The sequence below is a fragment of the Phalacrocorax aristotelis genome, chromosome 12, assembly GCF_949628215.1.
Source record: "Phalacrocorax aristotelis chromosome 12, bGulAri2.1, whole genome shotgun sequence".
Classification (NCBI taxonomy): Eukaryota; Metazoa; Chordata; class Aves; order Suliformes; family Phalacrocoracidae; genus Phalacrocorax; species Phalacrocorax aristotelis.
Window position 1 is genome coordinate 9,834,753 of NC_134287.1, and position 24,532 is coordinate 9,859,284.

The 24,532-nt window shown below is 44.0% G+C and overlaps 1 protein-coding gene across 1 annotated transcript in view; it reads right to left on the reverse strand.

Moving 5' to 3' along the window:
- The window catches only part of COL17A1 (collagen type XVII alpha 1 chain), a 45,903-nt gene that overhangs the window by 19,670 nt on the left and 1,701 nt on the right, over positions 1-24,532 (reverse strand). Inside the window, exons 2-27 of the mRNA XM_075107527.1 lie at positions 21,405-21,470; positions 20,629-20,673; positions 19,754-19,852; positions 17,650-17,787; positions 17,247-17,294; positions 16,294-16,329; positions 14,680-14,727; positions 14,141-14,284; positions 13,039-13,182; positions 12,214-12,285; positions 11,116-11,187; positions 10,696-10,761; positions 9,226-9,390; positions 8,688-8,777; positions 8,506-8,550; positions 7,745-7,894; positions 7,073-7,288; positions 6,425-6,463; positions 5,977-6,003; positions 5,477-5,503; positions 4,927-4,989; positions 4,649-4,753; positions 4,085-4,147; positions 3,368-3,403; positions 3,173-3,226; positions 2,751-2,786 (exon numbers count right to left, since the gene is read on the reverse strand). Coding sequence (XP_074963628.1) covers positions 2,751-2,786; positions 3,173-3,226; positions 3,368-3,403; positions 4,085-4,147; positions 4,649-4,753; positions 4,927-4,989; positions 5,477-5,503; positions 5,977-6,003; positions 6,425-6,463; positions 7,073-7,288; positions 7,745-7,894; positions 8,506-8,550; positions 8,688-8,777; positions 9,226-9,390; positions 10,696-10,761; positions 11,116-11,187; positions 12,214-12,285; positions 13,039-13,182; positions 14,141-14,284; positions 14,680-14,727; positions 16,294-16,329; positions 17,247-17,294; positions 17,650-17,787; positions 19,754-19,852; positions 20,629-20,673; positions 21,405-21,459 — 2,083 coding nt within the window. The 5' untranslated portion in view covers positions 21,460-21,470. The remainder of the gene's footprint in view (positions 1-2,750; positions 2,787-3,172; positions 3,227-3,367; positions 3,404-4,084; positions 4,148-4,648; positions 4,754-4,926; positions 4,990-5,476; positions 5,504-5,976; positions 6,004-6,424; positions 6,464-7,072; positions 7,289-7,744; positions 7,895-8,505; positions 8,551-8,687; positions 8,778-9,225; positions 9,391-10,695; positions 10,762-11,115; positions 11,188-12,213; positions 12,286-13,038; positions 13,183-14,140; positions 14,285-14,679; positions 14,728-16,293; positions 16,330-17,246; positions 17,295-17,649; positions 17,788-19,753; positions 19,853-20,628; positions 20,674-21,404; positions 21,471-24,532) is intronic.

Genomic DNA, 24,532 nt, shown 5'->3' on the forward strand with positions numbered 1-24,532 from the left:
ACCTCTCATCCTATCAATCATTACTTGGGAGAAGAGACCAACACCCACATCACTACAACCTCCTTTCAGGTAGTTGTAGAGAGCGATAAGGTCTCCCCTCAGCCTCCTCTTCTCCAGACTAAACAACCCCAGCTCTACCAGCCGCTCCTCATAAGACTTGTGCTCTAGACTCTTCACCAGCTTTGTTGCCCTTCTCTGGACACGCTCCAGCAGCTCAATGTCTTTCTTGTACTGAAGGGCCCAAAACTGAACACAATATTCGAGGTGTGGCCTCACCAGTGCCAAGCACAGGGGCACGATCACTTCCCTACTCCTGCTGGCCACACTATTCCTGATGCAAGCCAGGATGCTGATGGCCTTCTTGGCCACCCGAGCACACTGCTGGCTCATGTTCAGCCGGCTGTCAACCAGCACCCCGAGGTTCTTCTCTGCCAAGGAGCTCTCCAGTCACTCTTCCCCAAGCCTGTAGCGTTGCAAGGGTTGTTGTGACACAAGTGCAGGACTCAACACTAAGTCTTGTTGAACCCCATACAATTGACTTTGGCCCATCGATCCAGCCTGTCCAGATCCCCCTGTAGAACCTTCCTACCCTTGAGCAGATTGATATTCCCACCCAACTTGGTGTCGTCTGCAAACTTACTGAGGGTGCACTCAATCCCCTCATCCAGATCATTGATAAAGATATTAAACAAGACTGGCCTCAACACCAGGCCCTGGGGAACACCACTTGTGACCGTCTGCCAACTGGATTTAGCTCCATTCACCACAACTCTCTGGGCTTGGCCATCCAGCCAGTTTTTTACCCAGCAAAGAGTACACCTGTCTAAGCCATGAGCAGCCAGTTTCTCCAGGAGGATGCTGTGGGAAACGGTGTCAAAGGCTTTACGAAAGTCTAGGTAGACAACATCCACAGCCTTTTCCTCATCCACTAAGTGGTTCACCTTGTCGTAGAAGGAGGTCAGGTTAGCCAAGCAGGACCTGCCTTTCCTAAACGCATGCTGACTGAGCCTGATCACTTGGTTATCCTGTAGTGTCACGTGATGGCACTCAAGATGATCTGCTCCATATCCTTCCCTGGCACTGAGGTCAGGCTGACAGGCCTGTAGTTCCCTGGATCCTCCTTCCGGACCTTCTTGTGGGCAGGCATCACATTTGCTAATCTCCAGACAACTGGGACTTCCCCAGTTAGCCAGGACTGCTGATAAATGATGGAAAGCGGCTTGGTGAGTGCTTCTGCCAGTTCCTTCAGTCCTCTTCGGTGGATCTTATCTGGCCCCATAGAGCCATGTGTGTCTAGGTGGTGTAGCAGGTCACTAACCATTTCTCCTTGGATTATGGGGGCTCCATTCTGCTCCCCATCCCTGCCTTCCAGCTCAGGGGGCTGGGTACCCAGAGAACAACTGGTCTTACTATTAAAGACTGAGGCAAAGAAGGCATTAAGTACCTCAGCCTTCTCCTCATCCTTTGTCACTATGTTTCCTCCCACATCTAATAAATGCTGGAGATTCTCCTTAGCACTCCTTTTGATGCTAATGTATTTATAGAGTATTTTTTATTGTCTTTTATGGCAGAAGCCAGATTAAGCTCTAGCTGGGCTTTGACCCTTCTAATTGACTCCTGCATAACCTCGCTACACCTCTATAGTCCTCCTGACTTGCCTGCCCCTCCTTCCAAAGGCCATAAACTCTCTTTTTTTTTCTGAGTTCCAGCTAAAGTGCTCTGTTCAGCCAGGCTGGTCTTCTTCCCCACCGGCTTGTCTTTTGGCACAGGGGTGCCTACTCTTGCACCTCTAAGACTTCTTCCTTGAAGAATGTCCAGCCTTCCTGGACTCCTTTGCAGTTCAGGGCTCCCTCCCAGCATACTCCGTCGATCAGTCTCCTAAACAGGCCAAAGTCTGCCCTCCAGAAGTCCAAGGTGGCCGTTCTGCTGACCCCCTACTTCTCAGAGAACTGAAAACTATCATTTCATGATTGCTATGCCCAAGATGGCCTCCAATTATCACATCACCCACAAGTCCTTCTCTGTTCATAAACAGACCCAGTAGGTCACCTCTCCTGGTAGGCCCACTCACCAGCTGTGTCAGGAAGTTATCTTCCACACACTCCAGAAATCTCCTAGCCTGTTTCCTCTCTGCTGTGTTGTATTTCCAGCAGACATCTGGTAGATTGAAGTCCCCCACGAGGACAAGGACTAGTGATCATGAGGCTTCTCCCAGCTGCTTGTAGAATACTTCATCTGCCTCTTCATCCTCATGGGGTAGTCTGTAACAGACTCCCACCATGGTATCTGTCTTGTTGGCCGTCCCCCTGATTCTTACCCATAAACATGTAACCTTATTGTCACCATCATTAAGCTCTAGACAATCCAAACACTGCCTAATATACCAAGTCACCTCACCACCTCCCCTGCCTTGCCTATCCCTTCTGTAGAGTTTATAGCCATCCATTGTAGCACTCCAGTTGTGTGGGTCATCCCACCGTGTTTCTGTGACGGCAACTATGTAAATAGTTTTCCTGCTGTACAATGGCTTCCAGCTCCTCCTGTTTATTGCACATGCTGCGTGCATTTGTGTAGAGGCACTTCAGCTGGGCTGTTGTCTGTGTCACCTCCTTAGAGGAACACCCCTTAACTCCTTTGAGGCATTTCACTGGTGTTCCCCTTTGGCTCCTATTACCTCAGTAACCCCTAGCTCATCTCTGTACAACTTCAAGTGTGCTCCAGTGAACACAGCATATAACTGATTAACATACCTTTGGGTCCAGGGGCTCCAGTGGCTCCTTTCTCACCTGAAAGATATATGGATGATTGAAGAATAGTAATAACAAGTCAGGAGGGAAAGGAATTTCATGAACTAAGAAAAATCGTAGAGGAAATACAGGTACTCTTATATCAGACAAGCTCGAACTGGAAATTTCTTTCCTTCAATACAGCTCTATCCGTCCAACCATGTTTCTCACCTAGACTGCTCTATTACCTCTGTGGCTCTTGTAGTTCTCAATATTTGCTTGAAAACAGTAAGTCTAGTTTCTCCTCCCCTTTCCTTGGTCTTATGCTTTTCTTTGCCCCTAGCATCCAAATGCTACATGCTCAGACCAAGTCTGCTACTCAGAGCAGTGCTAGAAAAGCACATCAGCTCATGCTGCTGCAATTGCTGAGAGGAAGAAAAGCTTACCTTTAGGCCCTGGAAGACCTGCTTCTCCTCTAAATCCTTGTAGGCCAGGAGGACCTGCAGAAAAATTAGATGGGGGGTTTAATCCATCCGATTCACCATTATGCATCACTGAAGAAGAAAAACAATGAGAAGCTGGCATTGTCTTTTTGTTTTCTGTAGTCTCTAGATGCCATAGCAAAGGAATTCAGCACTCACCTGGAGGACCCTGTGGGCCTGGAGAACCCGTCAGACCTGGGAATAAGGAACGTGGATTTTCTTTCAGTAACACCACAATTAGAAAACAAACAAATCTCTTTTGGTTTGCCCAACAACATCCATAACCCAACAGGTGTTTAGCAGATCAGAATTCCCCCAGTCACTAGAAGAATTTGTATCACTGGCATCCTCAAAACCAGGATGATAAAACTACACAGCTTAGTTCTTGTGACATAGACGAAGTGGTTTTTCCTAAAATAAGGTAAAGAGACTCAAGCCTTCTGTCTTGGCTTAGATGTTGGTTTCTGTACTTCAGCTGGGACCCATTTTTCACTGTGCAAATTTTTATCCTGGATACATGGATTGTAGAACTGTAACTCTGTTAGAAGCCTGTTAGAGATATAGATGTTACCTTATTATTTCCAAAAGCAGGGAAAAAACAGCTGGAAACATCACACATCTTAAAGACTGGTGTTTTGAGAAACCTCCCTGCCAATCCCCACTCTTACTAAAAATCTCCAAGAATTTATTGCTCTAAAGGTTATGTGTGCCTACCAGAGTAAAGTTTATCTAAAATGAGTAAAGTTTATCTAAAAAGTGAACCATTAGTTCACTTTTTTGATTACTGCAGCACAACATAAGTGAAACAGGAAGACTGGAGTGCTCATTTACTCTTAACTAGTCTGCTAGGCTCTCTCTGTCCATCTTCTTATTTACCTTTAAGGCCAGCAGAACCCGGGGGACCAGGTGGCCCTGGAGGACCTGGCTCACCAACAACACCTGCAGAATAAACGCATGAGTAGATACTGTAGAATACAATTGTGATCCCATTTTTCAATTATCCCATCTCCCATTATTCTTTCTCTGGCAAGTGTCATCTCTGTCAATCTTCTGGTCAGTTCAAAACACCCAAATCAGCATGCACTGTCCAAGAAAAAATCCTGTCTCACTAGGCTTAGGATGACCAAAACAAATCCCCCAGCTTTGGTGACTTGGATAACAGGGTAGAAGATGACCTTGATACTAAGTGCTTTTGGTTCTGCCAAACTCAAACCCAACTGAGAAACCTGGCAAAACAAAATAACCCTTGTTTACCCATTGTAAGTTTGGCAAAAAAAATTCCCTTAGACCAGATTTGTCTGTGCTGGGAAACGTCTAAAATGAAATCTGGATTTGAATAATCAAATCAAATTCTGTCACTGAGGTGTTTTATGAATTGGGACCAAACTCTAGCTTTTGTCCATATCTGCTTTTTCCAAGAATGGGACACTTAATTCCTACCTCTGTCTCCTTTTTCTCCAAATCCAGGTGGTCCAGGCTCCCCTCGAGGCCCTGGTAGACCTTCACGACCTCTTTGACCCATGGGACCTTCCACACCAGGTTCACCTATAGGAAGCAAATACCTTTTGAAAAAAGGTGTCTTTATGTGAGGTCTTGGACAAAAGGATCCATGGCCACCTCCATGGGGAAGGCAATGATCACACCAACCTGGTGTCTGTATTACCAAGCCATGTGTCAATCAGTTGTGAGAGACTCACAGCATTGATAGAGATGCTTACCCATGCTGCCTTTCTGTCCTTTTGGTCCTTCTGGTCCTTGGTGCCCAATTGGACCAGGAATGCCTGGAAAGAAAAACACACAACAATTGTTCAGAGTCCTTGTCTGTGTACCGTGAAAGAGTAACATACAAATTAGGGGAACCTGAAGCCTGGAAGGATTCATTAGCTGGGGTAAAGAATATATTACTTGGAAGGTGGGTACTTGAACAAGGATCTCTTTAGAAGAACATGATACATATAAGACCACAAGAAAGTTGGGCCAAGTACTCATGCAGCTGTGGGACTCTTTCAAAAGCAGGCTGGGATCTTCACACCCCCAAATTAGGCATGTTCAACTAAGCGGAAGTCAGGCTGATGCCTTACTTGTAACGAAGTCTCTGAGCTGTGTCTATAGCTCAGCACCAAGGTATTAATCAAGTGACTTAGTCTATGCTAAATATTGACTCTTTAGAAAAACACCCTGAGCTAGGTTTGCAGTGCAATATTTGCCCTTGCCTACAGAAATGTCACTATATGTCCTCCCTCAAAGAGGAATTGTACTACTTCCCACCTGGGACACCCGGAAGTCCTCGCTCTCCTGTAGGGAGAAAGAAATAGATGGTCAGTGGGGAATAGGTCTTCCCTGTTTGTCACTTTGGCCAACCCTCAGTCCCCATAAAAAGGAATTTATGTTAGGGCATGTTTACAAGTTCTAGTATCTCCAGCAATGCCACATTGCCCTCTTGTATTTATGCAATGGATTGAATCATTCACACCATGCAAAATCCTCTGAAGCACTCTGTGACTAAAGAGCTTGGCTTCAGGAATGACTTTCATCCAGGTGAAAGAAATTTTTAAATTCAAAGTGGGATCTGTTTTCTCTTCTACTGCAAACTCAAAAATTGTCTTTGCCTGGAAGAAGAGCAAAAAAAACCCCAACGATCACAACAATCTCTGAACTACAGAATGCATCAGCTTCTCTAACTTTAGGAGTAACAAAAATCCATTTGCTACCCAGGCCCTATGGCAGGCTGCCAATCTACCTGAGAAAGCAGGTAACTCCAGACTCACCTCTGAGACCTTGCATTCCCATGTCACCTGAGAAAAGAAGAAGAAAAAAATAAAATCAGAAAAGATCCTGGAGATATTTCCAATGATGACTCATTCATTTTGTTTTCTAGTTGTTTTCCCACCTTCAATGAAACATGAAGGAGTTATGGATGAATAGGGACACTTCACACTTGAATAGTACAGGATCAGACCCATTCCGCTAGTGGAAAACAGGATCCAGCCTTTCACACTGGCACAGTGCAAGATAGGGCTTCCTGTATTTGTTCTGCATGGGATCAGGCTCCCTACAGTTTACGTGTCAGACTAGCTTTACACGCTTCTTCTTCAAGTATAAACCAGCTTCATCTTTCTCACTGCTCATTGCCCCTTGTGGCAACATCCACCCTGAATTGTGCATTGCCAGAGCCAAGGAATAGGACAGGGGAAGAGAAGGACTATATGGATGTACCTTTTGCACCAGGTTCTCCTCTCTCCCCTCGGAAGTAGCCTGTAAAAGGAAGAGAAGGGACTATTAGAGTGCATTACACAACAGAATAGTTACTTTCTTCACATACAAGGATCCTTCTATTTGGATTTTGAGGCTGCAGGCAGCACAGGTTTTCAAGCACAGCACAGCTTTTTAAGTACAGTCTCCTCAGCAGATTTGCTTTTGCAAACCCATGAAACTTCTGAAGCTGGGAGAATGTAGGCTCCTCTGTTCTTTTAACCTATTTCTGTCATCTGCTAAACAGAAGTAAATCATCTAGCAAAAGTAGCATGAGAAATAAGGTGTGGGTTCATTTTTCTGTGTAGTTCCTTCACAAGGCAAAGCCCACTTGCTACTGCAAACATGATACATTCCGGCACAGGATGGCATGTCCACAACCTCCTTTCTTTTCCCTTTTCTGCTGGCTTCAAGGGATGCACCACCAGTGTTAGTGGCAGCACTCTGATCTCCAGCAAAGCCTGTCTGTGAGGACAGGTTAGGGCACTATTTTTGACAGACCTTGTTGCACTCTAAAAGTTCTGGTCTCTGGGCTTTTGGGCAATCAAATCCTTCCACTCCCCTTTAAAAAATATGGTCTCATGCAACATCATAGACATTGACTCTACTCACCTCGTTCTATTTCCTTGTTCAGTCTGCTCTTCACCATCAACCAAACTGACTCTTCATTTTCATAAGGGAAGGTTGAGGAGGATGAAATACCATGAAGAAAGTCTACTCTTGAAACATCCTTTTCTATTTTTGAATTCCCTTCATTAATTGTCATGAGGCCATTATTGATTTTTTCCAGGTTATCCACACGAGATTTCAGCTTTCTCACTTCTTCCGCTGGAAGGTTAAAGTAAAATGCTAGAGAACACGCTGTCACAGATGCATGCCTGAAATACCTACTGCTAATAGCAAAGACAAGGCAACACTGTGTCAGGTAGCTACGGCCACTGAATTTTGCAGGATTATTCTCTGTATCTTTTTTTTCTAGCAGGAATATCTGGAGCTTAAACGACAACTTTGGAATCTTTAGTCTCTGAGAAGTAAGACTTGAGATCTCAGGAGGTTTCCCATCCTAATCACCCCAGGACTTTGTAATCTCTCATCAAAGGTTTATAGCCCTTACCCATTCTTTCTGTCCATTTGTAGTATCTTAGTAGAAGCCACCACCAAGCTGAATGTGCTCCTCCTCAGTTCTCTGCCTTAATATCTGTGGTACTTGGCCTCTCTGCCAGCTTACACTCTCTGCTTGTCTTTCTATCCCATTCAACATTTTATTCCTCAGTTATTTCTCACCCAGAGCAATGAGTCCAAAAAGCAATCCAAGAAGAAGCAACCAGGCCAGAAGCAAACCCAGGAGCCATTTCCACCAGCTACAGCAGGAACCGCAGGGACACCAGGATGGTGCTGATCCAATTGGACCCACCACGTCACCATTTCGTATTTCTGGAAGAGGGAAGGGGGAGTCTCGTGGTTAATGAAGAGTTCCTTGACTTCGGAGTCAAGAATCTCTTGAGAATAAGGACACCAAGGTCTGATCCATTATACAAAGGGCTATAGAGAAAAATCTTTCTACCCCACTTTGCACATGGTGGGTGTCATTCTAGTCCCTCTAGAAGCTTGGAACAGCATTCCCAATGGGAATTCCACAGGGGACAACACTCAGTGCTTTTTAAAGTAATAGCTGAAAAACGTGATCCCCTTGGCGTCAATTTTTTGTACAGTTTTGAGCCATAAATGACAGCAATAGCCAGCATAGTCTGTGTGAGCCCTCTCCCCATAAATCTGTCCTGGTAGCAGGATGCGGCTGTACTGTCAGCTACCTAGTTTTCTCCAGCAATAAAAAAATAGCCCAACTGCCCACTCATCAACACTCAAACCACTAGTACCAGTTTCTCTGGTGTGTGCTCTGCTCATTACACACAGAGTAGCCCCTGAACATGCCTTCCCTCTGATGTCATTGCAGAGATATCACTTGCATCATTCAAGAACGATTGCTTTTTTGTATTCTGTGCTTTGGTGCTCCCTCCAATGAAAGTCGGAATCGCATCACTTACCTGCGTAAGTTGCTTTGTCCCTTGTTGGCACAGATTTCAATCCTCCTGTTTTAACAGCAGTAAAAGATATTTTAAGTCTTTCTACACATGATCAGACTTAGCACTTGGGCTTGCAATGGGGCGGTAGTAATGGAGGCAGAAGGAAAAAGTTCTATTGCATTGCCACAGGGACAAACTCTTACCATTTGCATCTGATTTTAGGCCAGAATCTGTAGTGATGGAGGATGAAAGTCCCTGCTTCTCTTTCTTCAAGGTGTCTTCTACAAAGGATCCTCAACAGGGAAATATGTAATATACTTTAAATTATATTTTAAATAATATTTATAATAATTTATAAATTTATAAATAATAAATATAAAAATAATTTAAAGTTAAATTATAATTTAAAACATTACACCAGAAGTTCAGCCAGGCCTGTCTTCTTTCTTTGGCATGTTTTTTACTAGGAAGCCACAATTGCTTTGCCTGTTTAAACTAGATCTAGTTTTTGCTTTCAAAGTTCCTGAGCTTTGTGAAATGTTCCAATCTGGAGCTTCAAATGCAAAAGCTAGACCTATCTTGCAGCTGGCATGGTTAAAAGCTAACTGCCTGTCAGAGCATCTTGTTTGGCTTGCAGAGGTTTGAGTCAGGTGCCGTGTCCTGAACTCTGAACTACCTCTATGATCAGTCTCTATTTCTCTGCCCTCCGCACACCCACAAGTCCTGAAAAAGAGAAGTTACCTCCATTAAGCCCAGTGGTTGAGGCACTAAAGACTTTGCCACTATCTTTTGTCATGATCAAGAGCTCCATCTCCTTCTTTGCTGGGGCATTCTCCTTCTCCAGCAGCAGGAACTTGCAGTCTTTGCGCAGAATGTCATCTCCCTGGGAGCTCAGAACAGTTCCCCCTGGAATATTAGTAAAGGATGGGAAAGAGGAGGAGATGAGTGTGGGCCAATGAGGCATAACTACAAGCTGCAACACTTTCGTTCATTAAAATAGGTTAGTCCCGCTTTGATTGGTGTTGCCACTACTATAAACACCCAGTAAGAGACACACTGGTCACTGAAGCTAAGAGGAGAGCTGTGCGTGTCATTAGGTATCTTTAGAGATGTGTATTGCACTAGCTGGGGAGCAACTGCTACCAGAAATGGAGAGCATCTGGAGTTCAATCACATATAGAAATTATTTACTCAATGACCTCTTCATTTCTCAAACACACTTACTATAGAATCACAGAAACTCAGTCTGAGAGAGACATTCAAGGGGCATCAGAGCCGGCACATCTCAAGCTGAGGAGCACCTTTAGCAGACCTACTCCATCAAGCACAAAGCACTCCATATCCTTGGGAGCCAGGCATGGTTATGAGGCACTGAACTGTAGCTTACTGAGGTTGGGCACAGGCCAAACAAGGCTCAAAAAAATTGGTGTGGTCACCCTTCTGCCATTAGGCAGTATCAAGTTTGCCTGGAATGGCGTACAAGCCTGAATTTGCACACAAATTGACACAATATTGAAAATCAAGATAACCAGAATGGTATTATTCCATTATTCTAGCACAAACCTGGAGTAAACCTGTATTAGAAATGTTATAACTTCTGTGGTATTTGCATCTCTTTTTAAGCCTCATCTTTGTGTGTCCTTGGATTACAAAAGAAACTTGACTTCCCTTACACAAAAAATGAAAGACTAATTTATAGCTCTCAGAGTTGCAGAATAAAGCTGGAAAAGATGAACCCCAACCATTCAAGAATAAAAAGCTAGTAGGAAGACCTCAACTTCTCTCATTAAACAACAAAAGCTGATCATGTATAAGTCAATTTCTTGATTTTTGAGTGGTTGAGGCTGGTACTACTGCAAAACGATGTTTAAGAGCAGCCTTGCAAATGTTTTGGCTTCAAATGAAGCACAATTTCACATATGTGATCTATCCAGTTACCTGCCTGTTGAGCAGAAATAGCTGCAATTAAATAATCTGAGTTACCACAAAGTGGGGGACATCTGAATCAGACCAACTCATTTGTTCATTCTTAGCTTCTGGCTCATTTGCCTTCTTTTCAGAGAGGTAGTGGTGGGAAACTTGGCTAGTGACAAGTCGTGTTCCTGAGGAGCCAGGTAGCAGTGTCACTCAGCTGGCTGACTCTCTAACTCGTATTTAGCATTATATGCTTGTACAAGGCCGTGCCTAAACAACTGTGAATGACGCACTCACCTGCTGAGGCAGACACACCAGTACTTGCCATGGTGTTGCTCTGAGAAGTGTTCTTCATCCCATATGCTGCAATGAAGAAATTTGAGTTGAGGATAACAATGTACCTACACACACCACCCTTGGGCTGTGTACCATTTAAAAAATCTTTTCTCATTCAGGGTACCTAGGACAACTCAAACAGGCAAGGGCTTGCCCAGCAAGCAAATCTCTAGTGCTTACATAGGGCCTGGGAGCTGTTCCTGCACATGCAAAGCAGAGGAAATGTTCCTCAATGTCTCCTCATACCACACTGCTCCACACAAGAAGATGGTAATGAAGGAGCCTGTCAATATGAACTCTCTAGTCACTACAGAAAAGGTGGGAGAAGGCAGCACACATTGGTGACCCTCACACTTTCTCTAGGCTAAAATTTTTGCTGACCTGCGGAGGCTGCAGTAGCATTCTGGGTCAGGGTTGAAGAGCTTGGAGACAGGTTGTTTTGAACGCCAAACACTGCAAAAAAAAAAACATCGCAATGGGGTTACAGGAGTCCTGCAGTGCAGGTGGTCTTCTGGTTAAAACCAAAACAAAACCAATGATAACAATGATGACATCTCCTGAGAAATTCTGGCAGATAGCTGGAGGCATCACAGGCCTAAGAATTTCTGTTCAAAGATCTTACTTACAAAATATATTTTTCCTTAGATAATTTTGCTGTATAAGCTATTGTTGGCCCAGGGCAATAATGGTGACCACTTTAAAAGAATTATCTCAAGTTAGATTGCAAGGCCACTCTCACAGCTGCATGGACGTTTCTGCAGCTGAGGAACTTGGGAAAAACGTGAATTCAGAACAATGGCTTGGTCTGACTAAGGGAAATTTAAGGAGCTAACTGCACACAGTATGTGTCAAAGTGCCATCCAAACGGTTTGGAAGGCAGCGCCTTTGGTGCCAGAATCAGTGTGGCAATATTAGTGCAGCGTACAGGCTGCTCTCATACACCCTGCTCTCTCTGCAGGCCCAGTCAGAGACCCTGCATGATGGCACTGTGCTGTGTACACATAGTGTGTGTAACTGTAGAAGGAAGAGAACTGGTTTAGTGACATTGAAGAGAGTCTGCTAGAAGTCATGAGCCAGGCGAGGAAAAAGGAAATTACATGGAAGACTGACAGAGGAGCAGTGGGTCTTTATGGATTAAGATACATGAGTTTATTTTTTAAGGCATTACTGTGAATTGTTCTAGGGAAGAAACAGGCTGGCCTAACAGGTGTCTTTCAAAAGACAAATTATTACCCTTGGAAAATCTCTAGTTTGCCCTGCCTCCCACATAGAAATAGTCAGGACCTAACACCAGCTATACAGGGCCAACTCAGAAGAAATCTGTCGTAACCAAAGAATAACTGGGGTGTGCAGACAAGCTGCTGACACTGAGATGAGAGGCAGAAGAGAAACAGAGTGATATGGGTATTATTACATTGTGCATGTCTGCCAGGACTGTGGTGGTGTGAAAGTGTGAAGGGAAGAAGAGAAAAATCTGACCTGTAGAGGAAGTGCTCAGGCCTGCGTTCAGAGTATGATTGCTGGGAGCCAGGTTATTTGGAACACCAAAAACTGCATAAAGAGGAAGTGAGATGTTATTATTTCTCTGGAATTGGAAATCCAGCACCCAAAGGTCAGTGGCACAGCCACAGAAATTAAGAGTCAGAGTCACTTAGAAATGCAGTTAGTGAAAATGCACAATAATTATACAGAGGCAAAATCTTGAAAATTGTGACACCAAACCACTCTTTTACTGAACTGATACGGGGAGAAAATTCTACATCAGACGAGTTCCAATCATGATACAGTGTGAGAGCAAAGCTTTTAACAGTATGCTATCATAAAGCTTCCTGTGTTTTTTCTCTGCAGCCGGGAAGTGCAGCATCCCTGGCATTTAGCAGCAGGACTACAAGGTATAAGCACACTCAACAGTGATTGATTACATCTTTAGTGTATGCGGACTGAAGGGTTAGGTCCTGTCATTCTTACAATGGGCCAGGATAAGCCAGTGTTAACTAGAGTCTAAAACTAGTTTTGATAGTGAACGTGAGCCTGACATCATTGACAAAGCTATCATCAAAGTTTAGAGACAGATCAGGCAGTCGGGGCAACAGATCCTCACAAAGAAGGATTTTCAAATATAGTCAATGTAGAAGCAGAGAGCATGAAGTTACAGAAAACCAGAGAAAATTCAGGCATATCCCCTGCCATCTTGATTCTTCCATCATTTTAGTTCCTCTTGCTGTGCAAAAAAACAGCACTGCTGTTGACCCATTTTCAGTATGGAATTACATTCTTCAAGCCTGAGCAGTCCAGGGAGCATACCTGATCCCGTAGAGTGAGACATAGCATTGATCAAGGAAGAGCTGTTCTGGTATCCACCAACAGAAGACCCAGCAGGCAGAGTGGAGGACCACATGTATGAAGGGAGGGCAGTATTCAGTATGGTTGTATCATATGTCCCCGACACTGTAAAAAACCCAAACAAACAGGAATTCAATGAGACCAGGCTTGTGGCTTAGCATCCATTGCGTGTTTACATGGCAACCAACTTCATCTGCCTTAAATTTCAATTACCCTTGCTGAGCCAACACAAGGACTCCAGGTTAGCATGGTATAACTGATCTCAAATGTCAGCTGGTTACAGCCCACCTGAATTTCAACCAATGGAATAAAGATTGACCAGATATCACGATCATTCACAAAACACCTTCAAGAGATTTCATTGATTGTAGATGCTGTGATACCAGAGTAAAACACTTTGGTCCACCATGCTGTTAGTAGGTCATCCTGGGCCATGGGACATATGACTTTTGCTTCCTATGTGTGGCCCTGATTGCTACCCTAATGTATTGGACTAAAAATCCCAGTTTTAGACAGGATTTGGGCCATGCACAAGAAAAAAAGGTATTACTTGTTCCTAGGTACTGGTGAATGTGAATACCACTGCCCCAAGTACTGTGGTGAGGCTTATAAATAATAAAAGCTGATTATAGTATTTTAAGTACCACTTATATTATCAAGTTCTAGTGATCCCTGAACCATGTGGTATGGCTAATAAATCAAACACTGACCCAAATGTTGTCTTCAGTGCTATCTGCATCTTGCTTGGAGAGAAGAGATCAAATCATTCCAAGGCATGTTTGCTTTGCTCTGCCAGAAGCACCTCTGAATTAAAAGCTGGTGGTAGCAGGGACTGACTTATTTTTATGGAAATTAGACAAGTCACCAGAAAGCTACCCAAGATGGCTCTTGTAAGGACAACATCTGGACAGCCCTCCAGCATTCTGACCCTTTTTCTGTATTGCCACCACTTCCTGGGACACAGACCATGTATTCTTACTTGGATCTTCTTAGCAACTGGTATTTTTATGGCACATAACATCTGGAATGGCTCCAGCATTGCTAACCGTCCTCTGCCAAGTACCTGACTGAGAGCTCTCAGTAACCATCTTTGTCTCCACCACAGCCTTTTTTGGTATCGGGAGCGTACTTGATGGCGATCGAGTAGGGCTGCAGCTGGCTGATCGACTTCCTTTCAGCAAACGTTTCACATCATCCAGCTCCGTCCCTGGCAGGAAAAGCAAGTATCCAGAGTCACCCAAAAGCCACTGTTTCATTGATCTTGCCCTGGCTAGACCATTCAGTGGAATTTACCTGTGAGAGCCTATGAGGTTGTACTTTCTGGGGGTGCCTTCTAGGGGTGCCACTTACTTAATAACAAAGCTTCAGGGCCTCATTTCTGTGACTAAGTACAACTATGTCCTTGCAAGACCACCATCTAACACACAGCATACTTCCTTGTTCAGAAAGGGGAGAAGAATATTCTTAACAGGAGAAAAAGAATGGCATGCTGCTATCTGTCATCATGAAGACCAGGTCCCAGAGACACTGCAGACGTACCCAGAGCAGCAACACCCTCTATCTTATACCTGATCCTCCTGGAATAAAAGCCATGGCACTTACATCTGCCAGAGGGAGATGCGCTCTGCAGTCGGACTCTTATTTCACTCTCTGGGAAGAGAAAAAGCAGGTCATGAATATGGAGTGAGATGCATTTGTGCCCTGGGCTGGGAATGAATCTTTAGGCTGAAGTGATTCCTTTCTTCTTGCTGTCTATGTTTCATCTTGCTGTCTTGCTGCTTGATCTGAGCAGTACTCATGGCCCATGTGAATTGGTTTGGGTGACTTTTTGTTTTGGGGTCACATTTTGCTACTTTTAATTCCAGAGAGCTATATTTTACTCATTGAGGGCCTCTATTGAAGTCAATAGCATTGCTACTGCCATGGTATTTATGCCTAATTATTTAGTCCTCTATCACATTGATATTCCCACTCATTGCAATTATTATTATTATTGTCCTTCTGGACAAAAACCTGGAGAGCCAAAAGAAGCTTACCAACTACACAAATTCCCTACTATTTCTCAGGTAAAATTCATACTGTTATCTCTACAATAGGCTGTACAATTTAGTCTCTTACAACCTGCTGACTTCTCTTTTGGTTCACTGAATGTAAGCAGGTCAGTTTTAAGCCAACATTCTCAGTACTCAATTTGATTACTAACTTTTACAGTCCAGAGATTTGGTTGGGGCAAGCCTTTAAGCTTGCTACCCACAAGCAAACTGGCCAGCCAGGACATGTGATACGTGCTCCTCAAGATGAAATCTGACAGTGCATGCACTATAAAAGACCCACTAACTTTGGCATACATGTGGAGAAGCTGATGGATGGGAATTATTTTCTGAAGTAATATAAGAAGCTGGAGCTGATATCCTGGTGTCTGTTTCATTATGTATGGCCTAGTTCTGCTGGGAGCTCTGGTATGTAGTGTGCTAAAGGAGACTGTGAAGATCTGAGGTAGAATAACTGGTAACTGTGACACTCTCCAGGAGGAGTGTGCAGGAGCACACTTTGATTTACATCCACTGCTAAAATTACCTTGGATAAAGTGACATTATAGCTTCCTCTTCAAGCAACTGGGAACAGGTATTACACTCTTACGGACCAATATAATCCTGCTTTCCCCAGTGCTGTTAATAAATTATTAGAAGAGCTGAATGACAAACAATGCAGAGCTTTACAATGATCTGGCTAAACATACCACAGCAAGTCCATAATTTCCTCACCATCTCTTTACCACCAGCATGAGATCATTTCAGGGTATGGCTTTATGGTTTGTAAGACAGATCACAGTAGGAGGGACATGAAAACAATTACTGTAAATATGTCAGAGATGAGTCACAGAGCATGGATGGACTGAGTTTATGGTAGTGAAGAGTCAGGATGGAAGACTATGTCCTATGCCCCGAGATGTCCAGGTTCCCAGGTAGACACTCCTTTCTGACACAGTCCAAATCACCATGACCTTCACTAGGGTCAATTTTTACACTGAGCTTGCTTAAGCAATTACTTACAGATAAATGGTTCACATCTGCAGTGGCATAAATCCACGTACCTCATCTGACTGCTCATCTGACTTAAACCGGTTGATTCCAGATAAGGAATAGGTCTGTTTAACACACCCTGAATCACACTGAAGAAAACAAAGGAGGCTTCTAAACGAACAGTGTCACTCACCTCGACTTTGGCTTCTCCCTCTTGTGGAGGCAGATGCTGTGAACAGCAATGAGAGAAAAGCAATATTAGGCTTTACTGCCTTGTGACATCTCTGAAAATGAACACATGGACCTTGCTCACAGTGCTCAGATTCAGACAGTAACCTTCTTTACTTGGGGCACAGCTGGGGGAATTGAACCCTTAGAGTTTTTACCAGGTCCCCTTTAGACCATAAGGTATCTTAAAGACTGAGTAGCACCTTTTGTATTTCTGGACCAACTGCTGTTTCTTTTTGTACACATAAATGTTGTTCATAGATGGTGACCGCCCATTTCAACAGGCCAAATGGAAGCTAATAAGCCTGTCTACCACACCAACCAAGGCTGGACTCTATGAAGCCCTGCCTCCCCTCTGAGCCAGAATGATGGCCTGATCATATTGTTTCACTATCAGCTCAGAGTTTGGACAGGGCAAGATCATACCTGCTGACAATATTCAGTGTAAATATATCACTTGATAGCCAGTTCATCTTTCCATATAAACATGTTGAAGCCTAGAAAAAAGCTACCAGAAAAGTATATCCAGCAATGGCTCAAAATCCTGAGTGGGCTTTCTAGCTTGGTGCTGTTCTCCCAGCTATGGTGGTGGGGCAGGAGGAAACGTTGTGAAACTTCCCGTGTCTGTGTTCTCCTGTCCATGTCCTATGCAATATGGGGAGCATCACAAAAGCAGTTGAGGGTAGCAGATACATGGTGTGGACCCTCTGTTTGAATATGTATCAGCTAGAGACCCTGATGTCAGCTGTAAATGTAAATCCCAAATAACTCCTCCGAAGTGATGGAGCTGCACTGGCTGCCCAATACAAAGGCAGCATAGGCAGAGCAAGACACAGCAATGTGCAAACAGCTGCCATAGTCACCAATTCACATGACCTTGCCATAATGTTCAGAGGGACAGCTCTAAAAAGAACATACCAAATTCTTTTCTGGGGAACTCAGGAGAAGAGTTGGCACTGGAGCTCCCTGAAAAGAACAGAAAGGTGTTCATTAATACTTTGTACAAGATCATTAAAACCTTTCAAAACATGTTTGCTTGGTAACTGTCTAATCCCAGTGGGCAACAAACATTTCTGTAAAAAAAAAAAAGCTATTCAGAATTACATGAAAGAGCTGCTAATGTCTTTCAACAAATATATGCCACAAGTCCTTTTAGGTATGAGCATTGCTATAAATAGGTCTTAATCATTAAAATGTGTCCCTGATGGCTTATTTCCTAGCAAAACCACAATGGGATTCTTGCGCTATTTGGGACAATCCTGCATTAATGTGACCTCAGAGTACACACATTGCCTCCTTTCTGTGGCATGTTCTGTGATACCTTCATATGTTGCATGGCGGCTGACATAGGTTTTTCTTTCAAATGTTGAGCCAGGTGATTTGGTGAGAGTAGAGCTGGGAGACTGGGTTTGCCTGTAGCCAGATGATGATGTTGATGAATTCAGTCTACCACTTCCACCTATAGGTAAAACAAAATGCCCTCAGCAATTGAAAATATGCCCTGGATACACACCCTGGATACTCTGGGTGCTTCAGACTACTGTCTTCTGAGATGGACAACTTTGCATAGGGACCTCACAACCAGAAATGGGCAAGAATGACATTTGGGTCCAACTTTGATTGTTCTCAGCATTCTGTTCAGGGAGGAGTATTGCTCATCTGTGTGGTTTCAGAACAAATCTTGTCAATGATATATATGACAGCAGGTTTTGGCCTAGGGGGATGAGTGGGCCATCTCCCCTGAGCTGGAATAAATCTGGCTCTGGATAGTACTGGATTTTGGTTTGGATAGAGATTCACCTGTAAACTCCAGTGTTATATGACACAGGCCATAGAACTGGGTGATTGTTAAGCCAAATACAAAGTGCTGGAGAATGCGGTTCACGAGATAAGGGAAAGCAGAGTTCAATCCACTTCCCTTCCAAAGCAGCTATCCACACTCCCACCTAGTCACGCCTTAGTCAGTCCATTTCCTGGAGAAGTGACCGAGGTGTGTGTCAGGCTCAAGGCAGCCTGGAGATTATTAGTGGTTGTTATATTTAGACAGAGGAAAGAATTTCCCTTCCTAATTCACATCAGCTCTGTGAAGAAAGAACTGAGCAGCCGTAACTAATGTGTTTGTACTCTTGTATGAAATCTAATGCTAGAGTATTATCAGAGTGCAGCAAAAGGGAGCCCTGTGATAAAGTGCAACATATTCACACAGATCAGCAGGATCAGACTGGATATTGTGTACCCATCACTGCAAAAAGAGCATGCCCTTGTGATCTCAGCAGAGTGTTTTCTTGCCGACTTTCCCCTCTACAAGGACCTGATTTGTTCTGTATCTTTTCCACTTAATTCAGCAGAAAGAACTATTGTGGCAAGTAGGCCTCTGTTGGAGGCATTCTGCAAGCAGGGTGGGAAAGCAGAGATTAGAAAATGCTCTGTGAAACTTCAAGAACTCATTATTTCTGAAGTTCAGGTTCTTTTCTCTTCCTCCACATGTTGAAAAGAAATAACAAGGAAGATGGCGATCCTGCAGAGTTGTCTAAGTTTGCAGGGCTGGGTTCAGTTCTCAGACAGGTGCCAGTTCAGACAATTAGACTGACATCTTCACTGGAGTTACTTCACACCTGCCCTGAGGCAAAGTGATTCCACACTCTGGCCTTTAACTGGTATGGAGGTGTCTGTCAAATCTATTGGGTATGGCTAATTCTCCCGTTGAGCTTCCAAACTGCACTTCCATCCCTTTGCTTTGTCAGCTCTTTTGGAGCATGGAGAATGTTTTCTACAAGGGTGGTTATACAGTCTGTCCCACTGGGGGCAGAGAGAAGGGTGTGCCAGAAACTTGGCTAGGAGGCTTATTCTTTAAAAACCTTTGCTACAACAATCTAACAGTTGGGCAAAGAATGCTCTTAGAGAAGAATGCTGTTTTTATAGAGTAGACAGCACATACTGATTTAGCATGTCTAGAAAATCTGGAAGACTGTTCAAAGTTCTCAAGCCGTGGACACACACACAAGAAAATATTTTCTAGGAAATTCTTTAATACTGTTCTATCCTCAGCAAGATCAACAAAAATATAAATCAAAACTGTCTTTGGAACAAAAATGGTTACAAAGATTGTGATTTGGAAATCCTGGAAGAAGAGAAATTTGATTTCCGAATGACTTCTTTACAACAGTGGGAATGGCATTTTTGTTGTTCTCCTGAAATCAAGTTTTCCCTGTGGAAAACATGAATTTTGCCATTTACTCATCCACCCTCACACCCAACTTTAGGGAAGGAGTATCTATGCTCTGAGTATTTGCCACTTCTACTTTCATAAATCTTATTTTCCTTACCTCTAGCTCATACTACTTCCCTGCCCTGAATCTCTCCTCAAACCATTTATCCTGCCTTTGTTCTCTGTTTCCTCACTGTGTGATGCATTGATTCCTTACTTGAAGTCACGTAGCTGCTGCTATGGGTGTAAGACCTCTTTTCCACTCCACTCCCTCCAGTGTGGGATGATGTTTTGAGGCCACTGCTGCTTCCTCCTTCTGGAAGAGATGAGCACAAAATGAGACATTCTCTCAGGGTAAAAGACAAGAAGAGCAAGGACACTGCAAGACTGTCCTCACACTCAATTACAAGTACAGCTTTATGTCTGGTGAGATACCAGAACTGCATGGAAGTGTCTTGGCAGAGCAGATAAGCGTTCACACTGCAGACCCAGCAGGTCTGAATTCAAGTTTTCCTCCATATATGGACTGAAGGATACAGCTGTTAACTTGCATCATAAATGAGGTGAGCCAACCCAGCTGCAGCAGGCTAATCAAGAATATAGTGGTATAAAGAACACGTAGGATTCTTCCCTACTTGGTACTTGTACTTCCCTACAGAGGTAGAAATCAACCATGATAGCTGATATTACCCAAAAAGATTCATTCACCATTGTCAACTGGGTAAGATGACAGGGGAATACACTGCAGCGGAGGCTGCAGACCCATCACTTTTGACCCGTGTCCCCAAGAGACAGTCACCACTGGAGACCCTATATCTGGGCTGAAGCCCTTGGAGAGTCTGGTCTACCAGTCTCAGTGGACTGTGTGGCTTTGTTTCTGACGATACTCAGATGGCTCGTCACATACTGCTCCTTCTCTCCAGTAACATATGTTTTGGGAGAGGCGTTTCTGAAAATAGCTTATCTTTGGGTGTAAGTCTTTCTGCACCGAGACCTGCTGCACCCAGGGATTTATGGAAATAATAAAGTCAAACAGCATGGAGGGGCACAGAACACTGAGCAGAAGTAATGTAATGACTGACAATTACTTACTGGGTGGTAAGGACGTCAGTCTTGTGGTTACAGTCTCTGTAATAACTGAGGAAAGAAAAGGGTGTAGAAGTAATGGCATGTTAATATAGCCAAACAAGATCAATGCTCTAAATTTCCATGGAAAGCACAACTCATTCAAAGAAGATCTGCTCATTTAAACAGAAGTCCCTTAAGGCCATACTGTCTGGGGGCTACAGTCTCATTAGCAAAAAATGTTGTGTGTGTGTTTGCAGGCCTTTTGAAACCTACGGTAACTAAGAACATCATTGCCATGAAAGATTTTTTTTCTTTGCAAGATCCCTGTAAAACATGGAAGTAGTATTATTTCTGGGCACTTCTGAACCACACCCATTGCCATAACAGCAAAGCCCATGGTCAGACCCTTTATTAGCTCCCTACTAGCTTATTCCCACAATGCCAGCAAGAAACTTACCCTCTGTTTTACACACAGCCAAAAAAGGTATCTAAAGAACGTTTTCTAAGCCATGCAAGGCATTGATACCAGAGGTAGGAGGAGAATCCAAATGTCTGCACTAGTTGCTAGAAATGTTACCACAGGTCAATCATCTGTGGTTAAACCATTAGGTCATGCTACATGTCTCTGACTGCCTGATCTTGGCCCATTCTATTCCTTGTTCTGAATTCAACAGAGAGATCAGTGACAGGCACAGAATTGAGTTCTGGACCTCTGGTCAACATTCAACCCCTTACAAAACTGGGCATCTGCTTCTGGGATTTTTGGGGTGTGACATAAAAATAAAAAATGTTATCCTTACGTCTTTCAGTAACTTCTGATCCGTCTTGCCTCGTTTTCTTTGTTACAGAATCCATACCATTGCCACCTGCAGGGAAAGCAGGGAGACTGCACTCAGAGGTCTGTGAATAGTAGGAGATGACAACAGCTCCCCACAAAACCCCCCACCCTCCAGCTGGGGACTAGACTGCCTGGAAGACATCTCTGCCAGGGAGTTTACGGTGCCTTTCCAGAGCCGTTTGAGTATTACTAACAGACCAGCACAACTTGCCTACAAAACTGGATGCTGCACAGTGCAGCAGAGCTGAAACAGCAGGAGGGGATGTAAAGCCAACTGGTGACATAGGGGCAAATCCACTCCGTGCTGGAGAAGTTTAGACCTGGATTTATACCCAGAATTTGTGGCACCATGCTGTGGTTGGTCCCCAGTTGCGCCCCTATAAAGGCTTGATCAAAACCACAGGATCCAAATGCCACTCCCACACATCTGCTCTGGGCAGGACTCAACGCTATAGGATTAGAAATGCAGGCAGCTACAGGAGTAAGCTACCATCACCACACCAGTACTGCCAGAAAAACCTAAGCAGAAATAGTTTTCCCTGGTTGACAGCAATACTGTGCATTCTCAGGGTACACTGATGCTAAAGCCACAGCACCGGCATTAGTGAAACAGAAAAACACTGGAGGTACCTTTAAACTAGCTATTTTCAGCACCAAGGAACTTAAGGTAGAAAGTGCTTTATCTTGCTTTACAGACAGAGCAGAGACGGTTCGGAGGCCCTGTCTGTGGCTTTGGAATCTGATCTAATTTAATGCCAGCTCAGGTCAGTCTACACAGTATTGGAATCCCTGCTGTGAATGCTGTGTACCCTTCTTCATGACTTGGATCCCTCTCTAGTCAAAATTGCAATCTCTAGCAGAGGTATGAATGTCTGCCAAAGCAGGAATACCACAAAGAAACGCTGTGATTGTGGAAAAGAAACATCAGAGAGAAGAGAAAACACTTGTGTCAGAAGTAAATACTGAGTTGCTCACTCCTAGTCTAAGATAACATTTCATCTTGTGCAGCCGCAAACAATGAGAAGGAAGAGATTTTAATTTGTGCACAAGGTGATAGGCCAAAACACTCCACTGCATTTCAAGACTCTTCACTAAAACTGAGGGCCCAGCTGTACCAAAACCTACACACATAACAGGCTGAGTCTCAAATTAAGCTTTGGGCAAAATTCCTTCCAAGTTTTAGAGCCCAGCTTGAGGCAGAACCCAAGACTGTGCCTTCTAGTTCAGTTACCATTTAAGTTTGATCCTCATGATTCCACTTACCCTTCTGCAATGTGTTTACCCCCTTGATTTTACACTTGTACTGCCCATGCATAAATAATGAAACAAGGCAGGATGCAACAGAGAATCTGCAGGAATATCTGAAGTTCAGATTCAGTGGTGTCTTTGAGCAGCTCCCCTATTTCCACAGCTGGACAGGAACAACTGGAGTGTAGAAGGCAAACTACCAGTCAAATCACTTTAGCCTCCTATCACAGACTCAGCTGAACTTTGCAGAGAACACCCACAGTGCCCACAGCACTCACTCTTGCAACTTAGACCCTGAGCTTGGCTAAGCACCCCTGTAAATGCAGCTCCTGAGGCCACATCCAAGTCCTTACACAACCTTGGCGGCAAGATACTACCCAACCTATGCAGTGCTTGCTAACACTGGGGATTTCCAAGGGATTATCCAGGGCGCTGATTCCAAGGCATATGCAAGACTCGAGCTACATGTGCTAGGAGAGTTCCTTCTCCTGCAGGATGATAGTCCCCTGCAATGGAAGGGTTCCTGGTCATTCACTCCAAGCAAAGGCAATATCTCTGCTACTTTTTCTTATTGCATCAACACTGGAAGCATCTTGCAAGCTCCTTCCCTAAAAAGATGCTGAAAGCTGTTGTCCAGATGTCAGCACTGCTGGCTTTGCCAGTGTTTTAGGCAGGGACCACAGCTTTATTCTTTGAAACTGCTTTCCTCCTGTTCTGTAGCCCCCAAACTCCACTTCCTTTCTGCTATTGGGAAACAGTGCTGGTTATCGATGCTGGAAGAGGCCAGCACCACCATGGAATGAATGCGTCTTTTGCATCTTTGCCTTCCCATGAGGAAGGGGAATATCTTGTTCTGATACCAATCAAAAAAAAAGTAACAAGAGGTTAAACCACATCTTTGGAGCCACACCTGCCGCAGCCCAGCCCCAGCACATGGTGCATTTTGATCTATGTTGCGTGTGTTTGCCACGTGAATACAAGAGCCGGCCCAGGCTCTAGCAGGCTGACTGAGCTGGATTTCCATTATTTGCCAGGACTGACTCATTTCACCAGCTCCTATCTGGATTCACAAAGACATACCTGTGGGCTATGTCTGTGGCAAAGCAATAGTGCTGTTGAATCAGAGAAGTCACCTGCAATTATTATTGAGCAACAAGCAGGAACTTGTGAAGTGGGATTACTCTCAAACAGTGCAGGCAGCATAAGACAGGGCAACCCTATGGCCGCTTTAACATAAGCTCAGGAGTTGTAGTGTGCTTGTGGCACCCACAAAAACAGGGAACTTGCAGACCTTAATGGCACTAGGAACCAGGAGATGTCTAACACTGTCATACTTGTGCACACTGCTTCCCCTCTGTATAGCACTGAAAAGCAGGATAGTAATATCTGCCCAGATTTGCAAGGCATGCTTAGATCTGTGCTTTCCATATGAGCCCGACACTGCAGGGTGCCCCCTGTTCCACCTGACTGTAGTGCAGCTCACTGGCAAGGATGCTAAGCCAGTCTGAGATGGGACATGCAAACCCCTCTTATTATTATAGAAGTTAGGTATTGTGTGCAATGGTAATAAAGTTTATTACTTACATTTTTCAAAGGGGAGGGGAATAGGCACAAAGACATATTTTAATGGAAAAATGAAAGCAGGCACCTTTCAGATTCTTTTATTCCTCCACCATGTCCTTCTAGTTTTCATGTCAGAATGCTGTTACACTCTCACAGCACATCCTTTCAGCTCTCTCCTCCCTTCATTAATAAGGCTCCTGCTGTGAGACAGTCCATTAGGAGAAACACCACCAGCAGGTGCTGAGATTAATAATATTTAATGTCAGTGGAACCCTTTGA